This window comes from Pundamilia nyererei, unplaced genomic scaffold (genome assembly GCF_000239375.1).
Source record: "Pundamilia nyererei isolate P.nyererei 1_Seehausen unplaced genomic scaffold, PunNye1.0 scaffold00146, whole genome shotgun sequence".
Taxonomy (NCBI): Eukaryota; Metazoa; Chordata; class Actinopteri; order Cichliformes; family Cichlidae; genus Pundamilia; species Pundamilia nyererei.
The window spans coordinates 74,660-89,588 of NW_005187547.1; the positions used below are offsets into that span (position 1 = coordinate 74,660).

At 38.1% G+C, this 14,929-nt stretch overlaps 1 protein-coding gene across 1 annotated transcript in view; it reads right to left on the reverse strand.

The window, feature by feature from the left end:
* Window positions 1-10,458: 10,458 nt before the first annotated feature.
* The window catches only part of LOC102200699 (non-canonical poly(A) RNA polymerase PAPD7-like), a 7,714-nt gene continuing 3,243 nt past the window's right edge, over window positions 10,459-14,929 (reverse strand). The window contains exons 3-12 of the mRNA XM_005744614.1: window positions 14,723-14,769; window positions 13,888-14,008; window positions 13,705-13,812; window positions 13,467-13,595; window positions 13,088-13,301; window positions 12,645-12,771; window positions 12,407-12,531; window positions 12,102-12,286; window positions 11,770-11,898; window positions 10,459-11,637 (exon numbers count right to left, since the gene is read on the reverse strand). Coding sequence (XP_005744671.1) covers window positions 11,176-11,637; window positions 11,770-11,898; window positions 12,102-12,286; window positions 12,407-12,531; window positions 12,645-12,771; window positions 13,088-13,301; window positions 13,467-13,595; window positions 13,705-13,812; window positions 13,888-14,008; window positions 14,723-14,769 — 1,647 coding nt within the window. The 3' untranslated portion in view covers window positions 10,459-11,175. The remainder of the gene's footprint in view (window positions 11,638-11,769; window positions 11,899-12,101; window positions 12,287-12,406; window positions 12,532-12,644; window positions 12,772-13,087; window positions 13,302-13,466; window positions 13,596-13,704; window positions 13,813-13,887; window positions 14,009-14,722; window positions 14,770-14,929) is intronic.

Consider the following 14,929-nt stretch of genomic DNA (forward strand, 5'->3'; position numbering starts at 1 on the left):
CCACTCTCTCCACTGGCGTGCCACTGATGATGAGGGGTTTGTAATTCCTCGCCTGCTTTGTAGTGAAGTCCACGATCAGCTCCTAAGTCTTGCTGATGTTTAGGAGGAGGTTATTTCTGCCACATTCCTGAAATATTCTTTATATAAAAATAAAATAAAGAAGACAAACCTATCAGAAGGCCAGGCACAGATCTATTTAATGAAGCACAAAAATTCACTTTTTGTTTGTATGTATTGAGATGTTCACAGAAAGGAGACACACTGTAGCTATAAGGATTTATAGCTTATAGACAGAGATTATAAAGACTGTCAGGCTTTACAAATATTTGCTGCTCAGTTTCATCCATTAGTTGAACTATTCAGTGTAATTTGTACCCAAACTATGAAACGTTGGCATCTAAGTTGTGTATAACACAAGTTTTGTTTTTTTCACAGATTATGTTCTATCCCTTATTTATTTATTTTTTAATGACCTCCATTTATTCCCATGTGGCCAGTTTGAGACCACATTCAATGCATCTTCACTGAGCTACAGCATAACTATATTTGAATTGAAAATTAGCATCAACATCAAAACCATTAAAGTGGATAAAGGGTCTTCCGTTAGTAATATTTTCCACATTAAAGGTTGGACAAAATGTAAAAGTGCTGTAATAATGGCTTCGGTATCATTTGAAATTAATGGCATGTTAATGCGCCCTTCAAGTCTGCATTTTTCAGTCTGTTTAGTACAGGTTGTGTTTGTAACCTGCACTGATTGATGGATTTATCATCCTCTTGGGAGGAGGTGCAGCTAGCTATTAATGCAACTTTTACATTCTCTATCATTGCCACACAGTTCACAAGACGAACAGTTTACTATTAACACAGCCTATAGATTTGAATTCATTAACTCTAATATGGATCTCTATAAAGTCTGGCTATGTAGCATACAGTTAAGATGGTGTTGCTGAACGATCAAGGCTTGTGGCTGGAAAATTCAAACTACAGTGCTAAAAAAATCTTGTCTGCGGGTTCTTCACTACTTCTCTTCGACATTTCACTGTTATTTAATCTATTTTAAATACAATCAACTTCAGATCTTAATAAACATTTCTCAGAATCTTGTGAATTAAATTGCCCGCCACTGAAATGTATTCATATTTCTTTCATTTCTCACAGACGTGACACAAGTATTGCTGTATGAAACTGATGGAATGGTGCAAACCAGGTGTTTTCATATATTTCTGTTTTTCCCGCCATTAGCTCTGGACACTTTATTTTCAATGCTAGATTGACAGTTGTGACTAATGTCCCAGCAGCAAATGATTTTGCCAACCGACAACAAGGGATCACAGAGAGTTTTGCATTAGAAAAAATATCACTAAACCAAGGGTCTCTGAGACACGTTGTTCGTGTCATTTCTACATCATTAAAACACATGTCAGGGAATAACCTCCAAAACAGCATATAAACCCTATTGAACAACAGAACCTCTGAGCATTATTGTCCAGGTGTCCTCTGGGATGAAAATAAGCTTTAGCGATAATAAATTAGTGTGCTAGCAGAGCTCAGTTCAGTTGTGTGATCCTCACATGTCTTTGTGTAAGCCTCCATTATTATCAGCCTTCAGTAGGAGGACACTGCTCAGATGAGCTCTTTGTTTTCTTCTTTGTGATGTTTGCTGCAGGTATTAGACCAGGTAAAGATGAGCTGTACTGCAGGATATTGAATTAGCCATTTCTAACTTTTCCAGAACGGAGCACAATCCTTCAATGATTATTCACTCAGGGACAAGACTGCGTCATCAAAATAGGATTTCAGCCTTTGTGATCAAAATAATACTGATAATAACTGGCTGTTTTTATTGGTGTCTTTCACAGTGTCCGAGGACACACTATAATTCATCAAACCAGAATTATTTCTGGTGTGATGAATTTAAATAATTTATGAATTTAATTTTATGAATTTAAGCACCTAGACTTAAAATGAAATTGATTATGATGTAACCGGATTATATTTGAATTAAAGCTTTGCTTGTGTACAGCTCATTTGAGCGGTATTTTACAGCATCCAGTAAGTTATAGAGGGCTGATTATTAGTGACAGGACTACGATGCTGTGCCGCAGAATGCTGGGGCTCCCATGTTGCCGAGCATATTGCATTGCATTGCAAACAAGTCTGTTAAACCTGGGATTTAAAAAAAAAAGGGGGGGGGGGCTGTATCTGGTACAAGCCTGAAGTCTATGAATAAGCAGCATCATGTGGGTTCATTATATCAATAGATAACAACATCTATTTAGAGGTTCCTTTATACATTAAAGGATTTCAACGCATGGGCATAAGAGAAATGGCACTTTCACCAAACAGGTGGACGATCGTTTTAATATGTCCTTATTAAAATGGATATATAAAGAATACGTGAATCAAGAAGTGTGACAGAAAAGTAACACATGCGCACACAGTTTGACATGTCCTAAAATACTGCAAAGCAGGATGTGTTAATGAACGAGGTCTGTAATTAAAGCCTTGTGATCTGACACGGCTGCTTACGTTATGCTGAGACACATGACAGCCAGGCTGAGATGTGAGGCTGAGTTCAGAAAAGGACTTTAGGCCTCGTGATAGTTTTAAACAGGAGCTGAAGCACAGGAGTTTAAGTCAGATCATGACTTGTCATTATTCTAGCCAATTAATCTTACTACTTAAATACTTGTTTTCATTTCTTCATCATTCGCTCTTCTTTTTTGTAATAAAGGCGTCCATAATGCCAAAAGCTGAATACCAAATATAATTGTTTCCATAAGAAGTAATTAGATGAGACAGTGGCAGTATACTGCAATCATTATTTTCATTGTGTGTCTATAATTTATTTTAAGCACAATTATTATAAGTAACCTGAAGTATATATAATTTTGCAGTTAAACTCCATGCCATACCCAGATCTCCAGATATTAAAAGCTGTGCTCTCTTATCACTAAGAGTCAGAATTTTGATGAGCCCTTCCATATTTTATATTATCTTTTAATCTATTTCCTTGTAGTGAGCTGGGCGGGAATGAAAATTAAGCAATTAAAGGACGTTAACTGCTGTCATAAAAACTATTTTCCAGTGACACTTGAGGATGACCTGGATCTGTGCCAGGAAAATTTCATCATCCAGCAGGCAATTTGCCTGTCACTCCTTCAGTGTCCCAACACTGCGGGCTGTTTTCACCCCAGCTACTGAAATGTCGTCTCAGACCCGCTTATATTCCACAATATGCTTTATTTCTTTATCTCTGTCTGTTTTTTTATGTCATGTCATTTTGATCAAGTCAGAGGTGGCTGTGATAGGCAGACATTCTTCTACCATTTACACAATTAGCATATCTGCTGTTATGTACAACTCTTGTATAGGTCAGCAAGACTGATTAGGTTGTTGCATTATAATATTACTAAAAACTGCAGGTATATTAACAAAGTAGCTTCAAACGTTTTCATTTCAAAATGATGCTAATGAGAGCAGTAAGAGCTGATCAAAGCAATGAAGCTGCAGATGAAAGATAAAACAGTTAGTTGAAGCTGCAAAAGGGCACAATAGAACTGGGGGAGATGCAAAGTGGAAAACTCACTGCACGTATACGTTTACAGATGGATGACCACTTGTCTCCTGCCAAAGAAATCAATATTTAATTCCCTTCGCAGTTTAAATTTTCGATCTAAAATGCTGATACTGCCGACTGTCAGAGTGACTATCGAGACAAACCTCTTGAATTTCTGTTTCTACAAGTGGACAGGAACAAGGGGAGGATCACTGGCAGTCTGTTCCAGAGCAACAGTTAAAGCTCGTTACTGCAAAAACTGCTTGCAATTTACTCAAGAACAGATTGTCTGCCATTTGTTGTCGGTGTAAGCTGTTTGTTGACAGATGCCCTCCAATGCATGTCTGCCAATTTAAAAAAAAAAGAAAAAAAAAAGAAAAGAAAGGGAAAATGTGTGCTATTTTTCGGGTTTGTGCATCCCTGAACTTGCTAGGCGACTACAGACAGATTTCTGTGATTCTGATTTTCCTTAGTTCTGATGTTTTTTGTTGTTGTTGGAAGAGGAACATCTGAGTACCTTTATTTCTATTAATGCCATCCAGAGTGGGATATCAAAGCTTGCCTGCCTCATGGTTCATTTGGCGAGCCAGAAGGGCAACACAACTGGCCTATCAAAACGATTTGTTTAAGGATAACATACAGCAAACCTTTATTTTAGTGGAAATGATGGTCCAGATGACACCCTGATATTTTATCTATTTTACTTTGAAGTTTTGGTTTATATTGCTGCTAAATTTGCAATCTTCAGGGATAAAAAAAAAAAATCAAGACAACACGTAAATGCCAAAAATGCAGTAACACTAATAACCACTTAAGGCTTGCTTCAAAAGCATGACATTCCCAGAGGGAAAGCATGCTTTTCTTCAATCATAAAATAACATGATTACAGCCTGGCACAAAAACATTCTCAATCTTCAGAATTTTTCCTTCATAATGACTGAGCGAGGTAACTTTCATTTCATTTTATTGTATTTATTTTTTTTAAATAACTCACCCATTTTGCTACTGTCGAGGTTGTAAGTGTGGCTGAATCGATGGATGGAGTGATGGAGCCTTTCTGGACATTTTATTGGGATTTTCTAGAAAATAATAAGAACTATTGTGCCAGAGATAAAAAGGTTTCTTCCTGTTAAAAAGGACTTTTCCTTCCCACTGTCGCCAAGTGCTTGTTCATAGGGGGGTCAACTGAGTGTTGGGCTTTTCTCTGTATTATTGTAGGGTCTTTACCTTACAGCACCTTGAGGTGACTATTGTGATCTTGTGTTGTATAAATACTAGTATTTATGACCCTATTACTAAGCTCTCATTGACAAATAGATGATTCCAGGTTCAGAGTCCACAGACCAGTGAGTGACATCAGTGGCATCTTTTATAAAGTGGAAGCAAAATGGTAGTGTAGCATCTGCAAAGTGCAGAGTGCTGAAACTAATGTGACTAGTGACATTACTTGAGGAATGGGAAATGAATCCTGTCATTAATCAATTAGTTGGTTATAAGAACCCCAACCCTCACACAGACAGCCTAAATTTTGCATAAATACTGCAGATGTATCCATTTTCATCGCAACTCTGCAACAAATGCTTGCTGCAACATGTCTCAGAAAGATATTTTTATATAGATCCATAATCAAGTTTGTCTGATTGTGTTTGACAGCGTTAAAATCAGGGACAGTGTGCTATCTTTCTTGTGGCAGAAACTGCAAATAATGGCTGCAACACTGATATGATGATATGTTGATCCCTTAAATTCTTAGAAGTGCAAACCCAGTATTCAGAAAGCTGCAGTATCACGATACTCCAACATATAAGCCTAATGCAATAAGTGGAACCAGTCACTTTCCTTTACATTTTCATATACCCTGAGAGAACAAGAGTAAACAAAGGAGCCCGAGACGAAGATGAATAAAAGTAATTTTCTATTTTCTTTTTCTCCCTTCGAGTTCAAACACACAAGCGCAACAAAAACACAGTGCATAAATGGGGTCATGCTGCATTCTGCGGTGTGTTGTGTTGCATAAACCCAAATCATCAAGCAAGCTAGCTATCAACATCTGAAGAGATACATACAGTACGCAGTAATAGGCTGAGTCATCTAAATAACTCTTCAGCAGGGTGCAAGCTACAGAGAAAAGATAAAGTGATGGAAGGCACCCGGTTTGTAAATGTGTTTTTCTGTATAAATACAACCTCAAAACCGAGCATGCTGAATATAAAAATAATGCAGTCATAATTTAATCATGGAAACATGCATTCCCTCTCTAAGTTTATTCTTGGTGTTAACTTTCAAAGAACCTACATCGTATATTTTTATGATTTGTAGGTTTCATTTTATTTATGTTATGCACCGTAATTTTATTTGTTATTTGCTATTTGCTATTCATAATCTACACCCAAAGTAATTTGGATTAGTCAAATATTTAACACCAGATGGAATTGGCATGATAATGTGGAAGGCTTGAAATGATAAACTGACATCAACTTATCTATATTCTGCAGTTGCTGTTGGCTCTGTTGAAGATTATAATGGCATTCAGCTCATTGTTTTAGTTTTACAATTAGACATTTTGATTCAGTCTCACAGCTCTCCTGTACTCTGATTTAAAAAAAAAAACTCACTGTGGAAACTTTGCCAAGAACAAGCAACAAACAGGCAAAGTAAGCAACTAGCTGGAGGAGAATATGGAGCATTTATCAAATGAGGTGCTAGCCATTTTTATCTGTGACAAATTTATTTGCATTATGCGAAGTTAGTCTTTTATTATTGAAAGTCTGGGTGTGTAACCATAAATGTTTTGAAATGAAATCAAATCTGAACTGAATGTATGGTTTGATTTAGATAAATGAAACCTTTTGAGTTTCTACACCTTTAGAAAATTTCGGACCAACATCCGTCAGCAACTGTGCTGGTTGATGAGATTTGTACCTCAGTTTTGTTATGCAATGTTTGTTGACAGCCGCCTGTTGAATATGAAAAATTAACACTGCCTTCTAAAGAAATCTCCAAAAAATGGAACTAATGATCTGAAAGATATAGATGTAACTAGGGTCTGTTCCATTCCTCTGTCAGGGTCTTTAGAGAAGTATGTTTCTTAAAACTGCCAAAAAAGCTCCATTATTCAGAGAAAAATAGGTTTTGTGGGAAGAAAATGAATACTGGTGTGTATGGGTCATTAGTGAGCTTTAGACTAGAGAGAGGCTGAATGGAGCCATTTTATCAGGCAGAATACAGAATCCATCAGGCCTCTTTGAGCCAAAGAAGAAAAGATATCTCAAGTGAGCACATTGGACTGAACCACGAATGAGCATGAAATCAAGGTAAGTGGAGATATCTAGGCCAAGAGGCTATGCTTGTTAGCTAAGAGTATTATACTTTGACTTTGGAAACACAAAAGGGAGATAAGCTATTTAACAGGTCCTACGTAAACGAAAAATGAATGAACATGGTGGGTGCACATAGGCCACAATTAATGGGATCTGATTTTAGACACATTTTATATAGCTATAGTGTGGAAACTCAATCTGAATGTTTAGTTTTAGCTATCAGTGGCATATTCAGGGGGCTTTGATGGTCGACATTTAGACCATTATTATTGTTATAATACATTATTCTAAAACAAATTTACAATAAATATATAAATACATAAAAATAAGAGTATGAATAGTGTGTAGAATTCGAAGACCACCATGTTTAAAGGTTTTTTCTCCTCTAAGAGGCTGAACTAAGAAAGGCATAATAGAAAGTGAAAAGTGAAGTGAGACCGATGTCAGTACATTTACGATTTTACAGTCGTACAGAACTTCAGATGGACATCATCTTTCACTTAGAGATCCATTTACAGGTGCAAAAGTAAAAAGTCCGTGAGACTTTTTATTTCTTGACTTCCCTTTCCATTGCACTAAAACAACACCATCACTGTCATTTTCGTCTGTTATGCACACTCTGTGCTCGCATCATCTGTGTCTACATGGCTCCATGCTGTAAATAGCATAATGGTAGAAAAGTCTCTTCCATATATCTTGAAAGCATGACAAAAAGAACCAGTCAGTAGTTAAGGCTGAGCCTTTGATCACATTTTCTCTGTATTTCAGAAAGACACAAAGGAAGAATAATTGGCAGAAAAACAGAAAAAAAGACTTGTCAATGTCACTTCTAACACTTCTTAAAAAAAACCCCACAAACAAAAAACTGGCCTGAGCACTATTGGGTGGCATTGAGGAGATAACAGCTATATCATTTGAAAATGTGTATGACAAAAATCTGATGTATATATGATTTATGTCTCCATATTTTACCTACTTTACCTGGGTGTTATTTTATGAGTCAGACCAACAACCATTACAAGCAAAAATAATATTGTAATAATTGTTCTCTGGACCAAAATGTCCCTTATACCCTGATACTATGTATCGACACCAAATTTTAAACTACAGCCATGGTGCTTTCAGACAGCCTGGAGGCATAAGCTATATTTAATTCCAGTAGAGGTTGAAAGGAAGCTCCTTTAAAGAACCTTCTTTAGCCATTTCAGTTTGACTGGTTAGCACACAATGAGATTGTACTGATTTATACGTGAAAAAGGCTTGTTTATTCCCACTGGAAAGCTATTTTCTTGACATGTCGAGCACAGCAAAGTTGTCATTCTTAACGTAGTATAAATGTATTTATTTTTTTGAAATGCGCTCTTATCTAGAGAAAGATATTCACTCTTTGTGAGCATTACATAAAGACAATTGCCCCCTTTACTGCATACAGATCTCAGCAGGTGAATGCTAACTGGAGGCGCCTTCTGTTTCCCCTAAGGGCTGACATGCTTTTAGGCAAACCATGTAGCAGCACAAACTGTGTGAACAACCACTGTGTGGAAAGGCAGCTGAATTTCTCATCAGTGCATAGGCCAGATCCCATGAGCCCTATGATCTAATCTAGTAAATAGATCTATCAGGAACAAAGAACCAACTTTTAACAATATTATGAACTGTAGCTGTGCCAAAGTAATCATTACAAGCCGTAGATTTAAAGTCTAATTTCCTAGTGTCTTAGTCAGCTTTTTTAAATGAAAGACTAAAAGGGGGCATCCTCATTGCCCCCTTTTCCATTGCTTTAATTGAAATAAAATGACAGTTTCAGCCACTAACCCTCTAGTGATTAAACCTTTAGATGAACCACTTCATTGAAGCCCCTTCTTCCCATTTCCCTGCTGACAATCTGAAAGCTAATGACTCTGGAGCAGCTACACCAAGCAAATGATCCAGCAGTGCCCCCATGAGAGACTTTGTGGGATTACAATATACTTACATGATGTTGAAACTATGAAAAAGGTTTTGATTGTTGTAGTATCTTTTGCACAGGTGACTGTGTTATGAAAAATGCCTCAACTGCATGAAGAGTAGTGAGAATAACTTCTGCAGGAAAAATTGCATCAAAGCAATTGAGAGAAAAACTAAATTAGTGTGTTTCCTTGGACACAGTCACTTTTTGAGTATAGTCCACAAATTCTCTCTCTCACACACAAATGACTTTTGGAATTTTAAAATGTTTATTAAAAAAATAGAAAAATTGTATTAAAAAAAAAAAAAGTCAGTTGTTTACACAATACAACCAGCCATTAAATGTACAGGAAGGAATGAGCTGGGGGGAGATTTGGTTCATGTAACAACCTAGATTATCGTTTAAACATATTGCTAAAAAGCTGCACTGGGGGGAGGAGAAAGAAAAAAAAAAAAAAAAAAAAAAAAAAAAAAAGCTGACAGCATCATGTGTCCATCAGTTTGGTACACGGCATGTTACAATAATCTGACTTTCGAAACACGAGACTTTAAGTGATTTTTACTCTTGCCTCAGCCAAAAGTCTTGTAACAATAAATCTCTGGTTTGCCAAGAACAAGTCGCTATGTAAACTTTAGCTGTGAAACTGTCTTTGAAATACTGACTTTAAAGATGGCAGAGGAAAACCTCTGGAAAAAATACAAGGCCCTCTTGCACAAATCAACTATTCTTATCAATTTAGGGGAAAAAAAAAACAAACAAAAAAAAAAAAAAAACCCCCACACACACCTCACGGACATGCTGCTCATGCTAACAATCACTGACTGCGATCGGAGTCTGCTCTCAGAGCTTACATCTACAAGCTGTATGGCAAAAGTCCAACAGTTTTGTTGCCACTGACAAAACACAAAAGGCTCTGACTATGTAACGGAGGAGGGTCAGATTTGGTCATTTAGAAAGGCAGTTACATTGTTGCTTTAACAGAATCAAAAAAGATATAAGGCAAGAAAACAAGCACTTTGCTGGTAATAAATAGCACCAACTTTTCTTGAACTAACAAGATATAACACTGCTAAAAAGGTGCATTTCCCCAACATAGCCCATCAAGAGGAAATACTAATGAAGAAAGCAAAAACAAACCCCCAAATTAAGTGATATGTTTAAAATGAGAACCAGTGGTGGGAGGAGCTATATTTGGACAGTTGGGAAAAGTTCAAGTGATCATAAATCAATGGTAAATGACAATAGTTATGTGTTGGCATCATGGGATTTTTGGCACATTTCTCACATTACACCATAGCTCCCTCTTGTGTTGGAAAGCTGTAAACAGACAGTCCTAGGCCCTCAAATCCTATTGCACAGATCAATGTAGGCTAATATAAAAAGCAACCTTATAGTGGCGAGAACTCCCTTATTTAAAAAAAAAAAAAAAAAGTGGAATAAATTAAAAACTGGTCAATATTGCACAGAAATGCAACAGACATAATATAAGGTGGCAATGTTTACAGTACAGAACAAAACAGAGGTGCTAATGTGTGTGGGGGGAGGAGACATCAGTGAGGGGAAAAGTTTTTAAAACACAACAACCACCCAATTTAATTAAAAAAAAAAAAAAAAAAAAAAAGGGGAAGCAGACAACGGATGATGCCCAACACACACACAAAACACTTCGTACATTCAAACAAGTCATCACAGTTTGAGCACTTGCGATAAGGTCCATTTTTGTGCCGTCACACCAAAAACACTGTCAGCGTTGAGCTGCATAGGTAGAAAGGTAGTGCTTCGATCCAGAGTACAAGTTGTAGTAATAGCCCTAGCTGTAGGGGCTCTTCATGAAGAGTTCAGCTAATAGGGTGTTGCATTCACAAGATCAAATGAGCCCCCAAACCTGATGAGATGGGCCCCGACAAGAGTCAAAAGTTCAAGAGATGCCAGGCTCGATGAACCAGTTCAGTAAAATGGCACACGATGTTCAAAAAGGTCCGAGTTCCATGGAAACTCTACTTGACTTGAGCTGCTCAATAAACTAGGAAGTAACACTGATGAGAAGGTGAAGTCTGGAAAATCCTCAATCAAGTCTGTGCTGGTGTGCGTCACATTGAGAGAGGGGCTTCTGACTTCAGACAGATGTAACAAAATGAGTTCAGTCATGGATTTAAATTCAGTTTTCGGACAGGAAGTGTGCGGCATAGTAAACTGACTTGGGAATGCTAGCACGATAAGGTGCATTTTTGACAGCCTCCCATATCAAGATTTCAAAAAAAGAAAAGTATCATCACATGATCACTTTGATGGTTGTAGAGAGGCCTTCAGAAACCAGTTGGGACAAATACTGTAGGTGTATTCTTTCATCTGATTTGGTTCAAGGCAGGAAAATTGTCCTTCTTTTTGCGTCGACAGGCGTTACGGCCGTACTGCTGCTGGTTCCTGAAACCCGATGTAGCGTTATGAACTTGGGGAACAAATCTGCGCTGAGGACTGAAGTTAACGTGACTTTGGCCTTGGAGGTTACTGCACTGATTGTGCTTGAAGACAAGTTTAGGATGCTCCAGTGAACCGTGGGAATTGGATCCCATGGCATAAGAGCGGCTTTGCAGTCCTCCTACCTGAGGGTGATGAAGTTGTTGTTGGTGGTGGTGGGGACTTAGGAGAGGGCTGGTAGAGTTCATGTATTGTGAGATTTGAGGGGTTTGTGGTGCGACTTGTGGCGAATGACGGTGCACAACGCCGATGGAAGGAGGAGTCTCGTGGTAGAAGCGGCAATCGGAGAGATGGGGGATGGCTATGTTTTCTGGGAGGGACATCTGGATCTGAAAAATTGTGGGGAAAAAAGAAAAAGATTGAATTTGGGATTCTTTTAAAGCATTAAAGGGCATTTGGAAAAAAAAAAATTGGACTTTGCCTTTTGAAATATAAATGTCAGTATGAAGAAACAGACTGACCTGATGCATTGTGTGAATAAAGCCTGCTGGATGCGCAGTCCTCAGGTTAGTAGTCATCTGAAACATTGACTGGAAGGTCAGGGGATGGAATTGGACAGTAGTATTGGTGCCGTGAGGGGATTCAGATTCCTAGGAATGTCCATATACAAGTTAAGAAAGCCAGACTGACAAGAGAAAAACCTTAAACATTTGGACTATGATCAAGTTGTGATGGAACATTATAGCTGCTTTGTCTATGTGCTTTATCTTTACATATTTTGAATTGCCACCTTGTGTGCCAGAGTGGTTGTCAAATAATTTGGTAAAATGAAGAAAAGAAAATTTGCCCTTACTATGTCACTTCCAGAAGAGGAAGAAGAGGAGAGCGAGCAAGCAGAGGATGAGGACAAACGGTGATGGGGGCTGTTAACGAAAACTGGAGATGGTGACGGGGAGTCAGCACTGAGCGGGGAGGATGAGTCTCTTTGATCCCCACCCAGCATCAGCCTGGCCAGATCCTGTTCACAAGCCTCAACATCTAGGACCAAACAGATTACGGTTAGACTGCATTGGGTATATTTGACACATTTTCCTCTTTTCAGCAACATCAGTTATTGAAACTGAACTCCAGTTCATGTTACGCGAAGCAGGCACTAACCAGAAGTTGAAGACAACATTCTGTGGTTTCCCAGCTTGGCATACTGCTTGGCACCCCACTTCTGGATTGTCCAGTCCCTGTATTTCAGGACCTCTTGGCTGACTTTGATGAGTCTTCCCAGAGTACTGCAACATAGAGAAAGTAAAATATGACTACTTAGAGAAACACTGTAAAGATTAAACTCATAAGGAAAGGTTACACTTTCCTTATGATTAGGAGTGGGTGGGTTGGCACAAACCTGTCACAGTCTTTGTTAGGGTATGCACGTGAAAGTGGAGAAACACTATGGTTTAGTACCATGTAGGCAAAGTCAAAAACCTGCTTGACTTGCAGAACCCCATATGAACTTCTGCCCACGTCGTTGCCTGTGAAGATCACAGACACACACGCACACACTCGATTAGTTAAGCATTACAAGACGGACTCTAACAGCATGACACATTTTGGCATTCATATATATCAAATGTTTTGGGATGTACAGCAATCATTTGCCTCCTCTGCACAACTTTTATTGTTACTGAACCCACAGGTGATTATACTGCAGCTCTTTAACATTTTGATTTCCCTTCACTTTGGATTGCCCTTCCAGCAGCCAATAAATACCTGTGTTTTTTTGCTTTTGCAGTAATGTCTTGTACAAATTCTATACACATTTGAACATTTTCTTTATTTTAGTCTGACCTGGTTGGACTGGATCTTCTATGCAGAGCAAGGATGGTCTGTTTCCATTCTCCATTTCTTTGAGCATTTCCTCCTTGCACAGGTAGGCTCCTCCATTTTTCACTCTGATGGCGGTCTTAATGTAGTCGAAATCACGGCCGTACAGTGCAAAAAATTCAATCAGCAGGATGCCCAGGTTAATGTTGGGACGGCTCGTGTCTATCCGAGGGTGTAGCTGATTAGCAGGACATAAAGAACTTATTACCTTTGCTGTGTAACACTTTACATTTTAACAACTTTTTGGTCAACTTTTACAAAATGTTTTTATTTTAAATAAACCAGAGTGTAGTTATTATCAACTCTGGAACTAAACACTTTGCTGATGAGCATCACTGTGTACCTGCAGGAAGCTGATGGCCATTAGTATAAGACTGTATGAGCTAATGCCTCCAGTGAAGACTTCATTCAATTCTCTCTGCAACAGGAACTGCTTCAAAACGAAGATTAAGGGTGGCAGAACGGGGTACTTCTACAAGAAAAAAAATAAAAATAAAACAAATTAGCAGAAAAACAAAACTATCATTTACACAAACTCATTTTTTTTAAAAGGGGAAAAAAGTCCGTCGTTAAAGGCTTACTTTAAGGTAGCTTTTGATGAACTGTGCTGCTTTGACTGCAGTCTCTACATTAAAGCTGATGTCCACTTTGACCCGTGTTTCACAGTCTGTAAGCTTGATGATTGGCACCTAAGGAAATGTCAAGAATTAGTTCACAATTTGGCAATGCCAAAATTAAAAAGCCAGGATTCTCTCACGACTTACTGTAGCTTTGTCAAGGAGTTTGATGGGATGTGAGCCGGACACATTGTGTTTTTTCAAGGCTTGCTCCAGTTCTTGCAGTGGAGGACGGTCCCACTTTCCGAACACCACCAGGTCAATGTCACTAAGGACGCAACACAATTTCAAACGGTTTCTTTACACGTCTCTCAGACACACACCAAATGGTAAAAAAAATAAAAATAATAATAGCTACAACAAGACAAAAGAGAAGTTACTGTAACCATGTTCTAGTCATAAAACTTCAATCTTATCTGCACAACAAAAAGGCTTTTGACTACATAACATATGTACAAATAATAAAGAAAGCAGCAGTGATCTCTGCCTGTTGGTTTGTGTACACATGTCAGAAAGACAGTTTTATTTCATAACCAATATTTAATTGTTCAGGCAGTTTAATTTTCATTGCTGAGCGAGTATTATGCGAATCCAATGAAAACAACCATTGCACAAAACAGATGCTGTATGTACTCACTCCAAAAATCACTTCATTTGCTAATGCGATACAATGTTTCCAAATAAGGCTGCTGAATATTTTAAACTTCTGCATATTTGCTGAAATGTCACTCCCCCTCAACACTCTTCATTTCTGTAACTCAACTCTCAGGACAAGATCTTGAGAAATACAATGCATACGTAAAAATCTATAATAAACAGCATCTAGTTCAGTGTAAATTCTAGCAGAATGAACACTGAATGCAGTGTGGCATTTTAATACTGACAAAAAAAATGGTGCTCCTACTTCCTAAAAAGCAGTGCATTTTACAAGTAGCCCGTGTAAGGTGAGAGTGTACGGCAACGGTAATGCAACAAATGTTACCTTGTTGGAAGATAAACCCCAGTGCTGAAGCTGCCAAATATCTCCACCTGCAGAGGACAACATAGGTTTGGTTTCAAGAGCCATAAGCATATCTGAGGTATTTGCTAGCTTGACCTTGATTTTGAGCTGACAATGTGGAACCTTAAAAAATAAAATAAAGACTTCAGTGTAGTTACAATTAAGGCCATACATGGCTGTTTTTCCCTT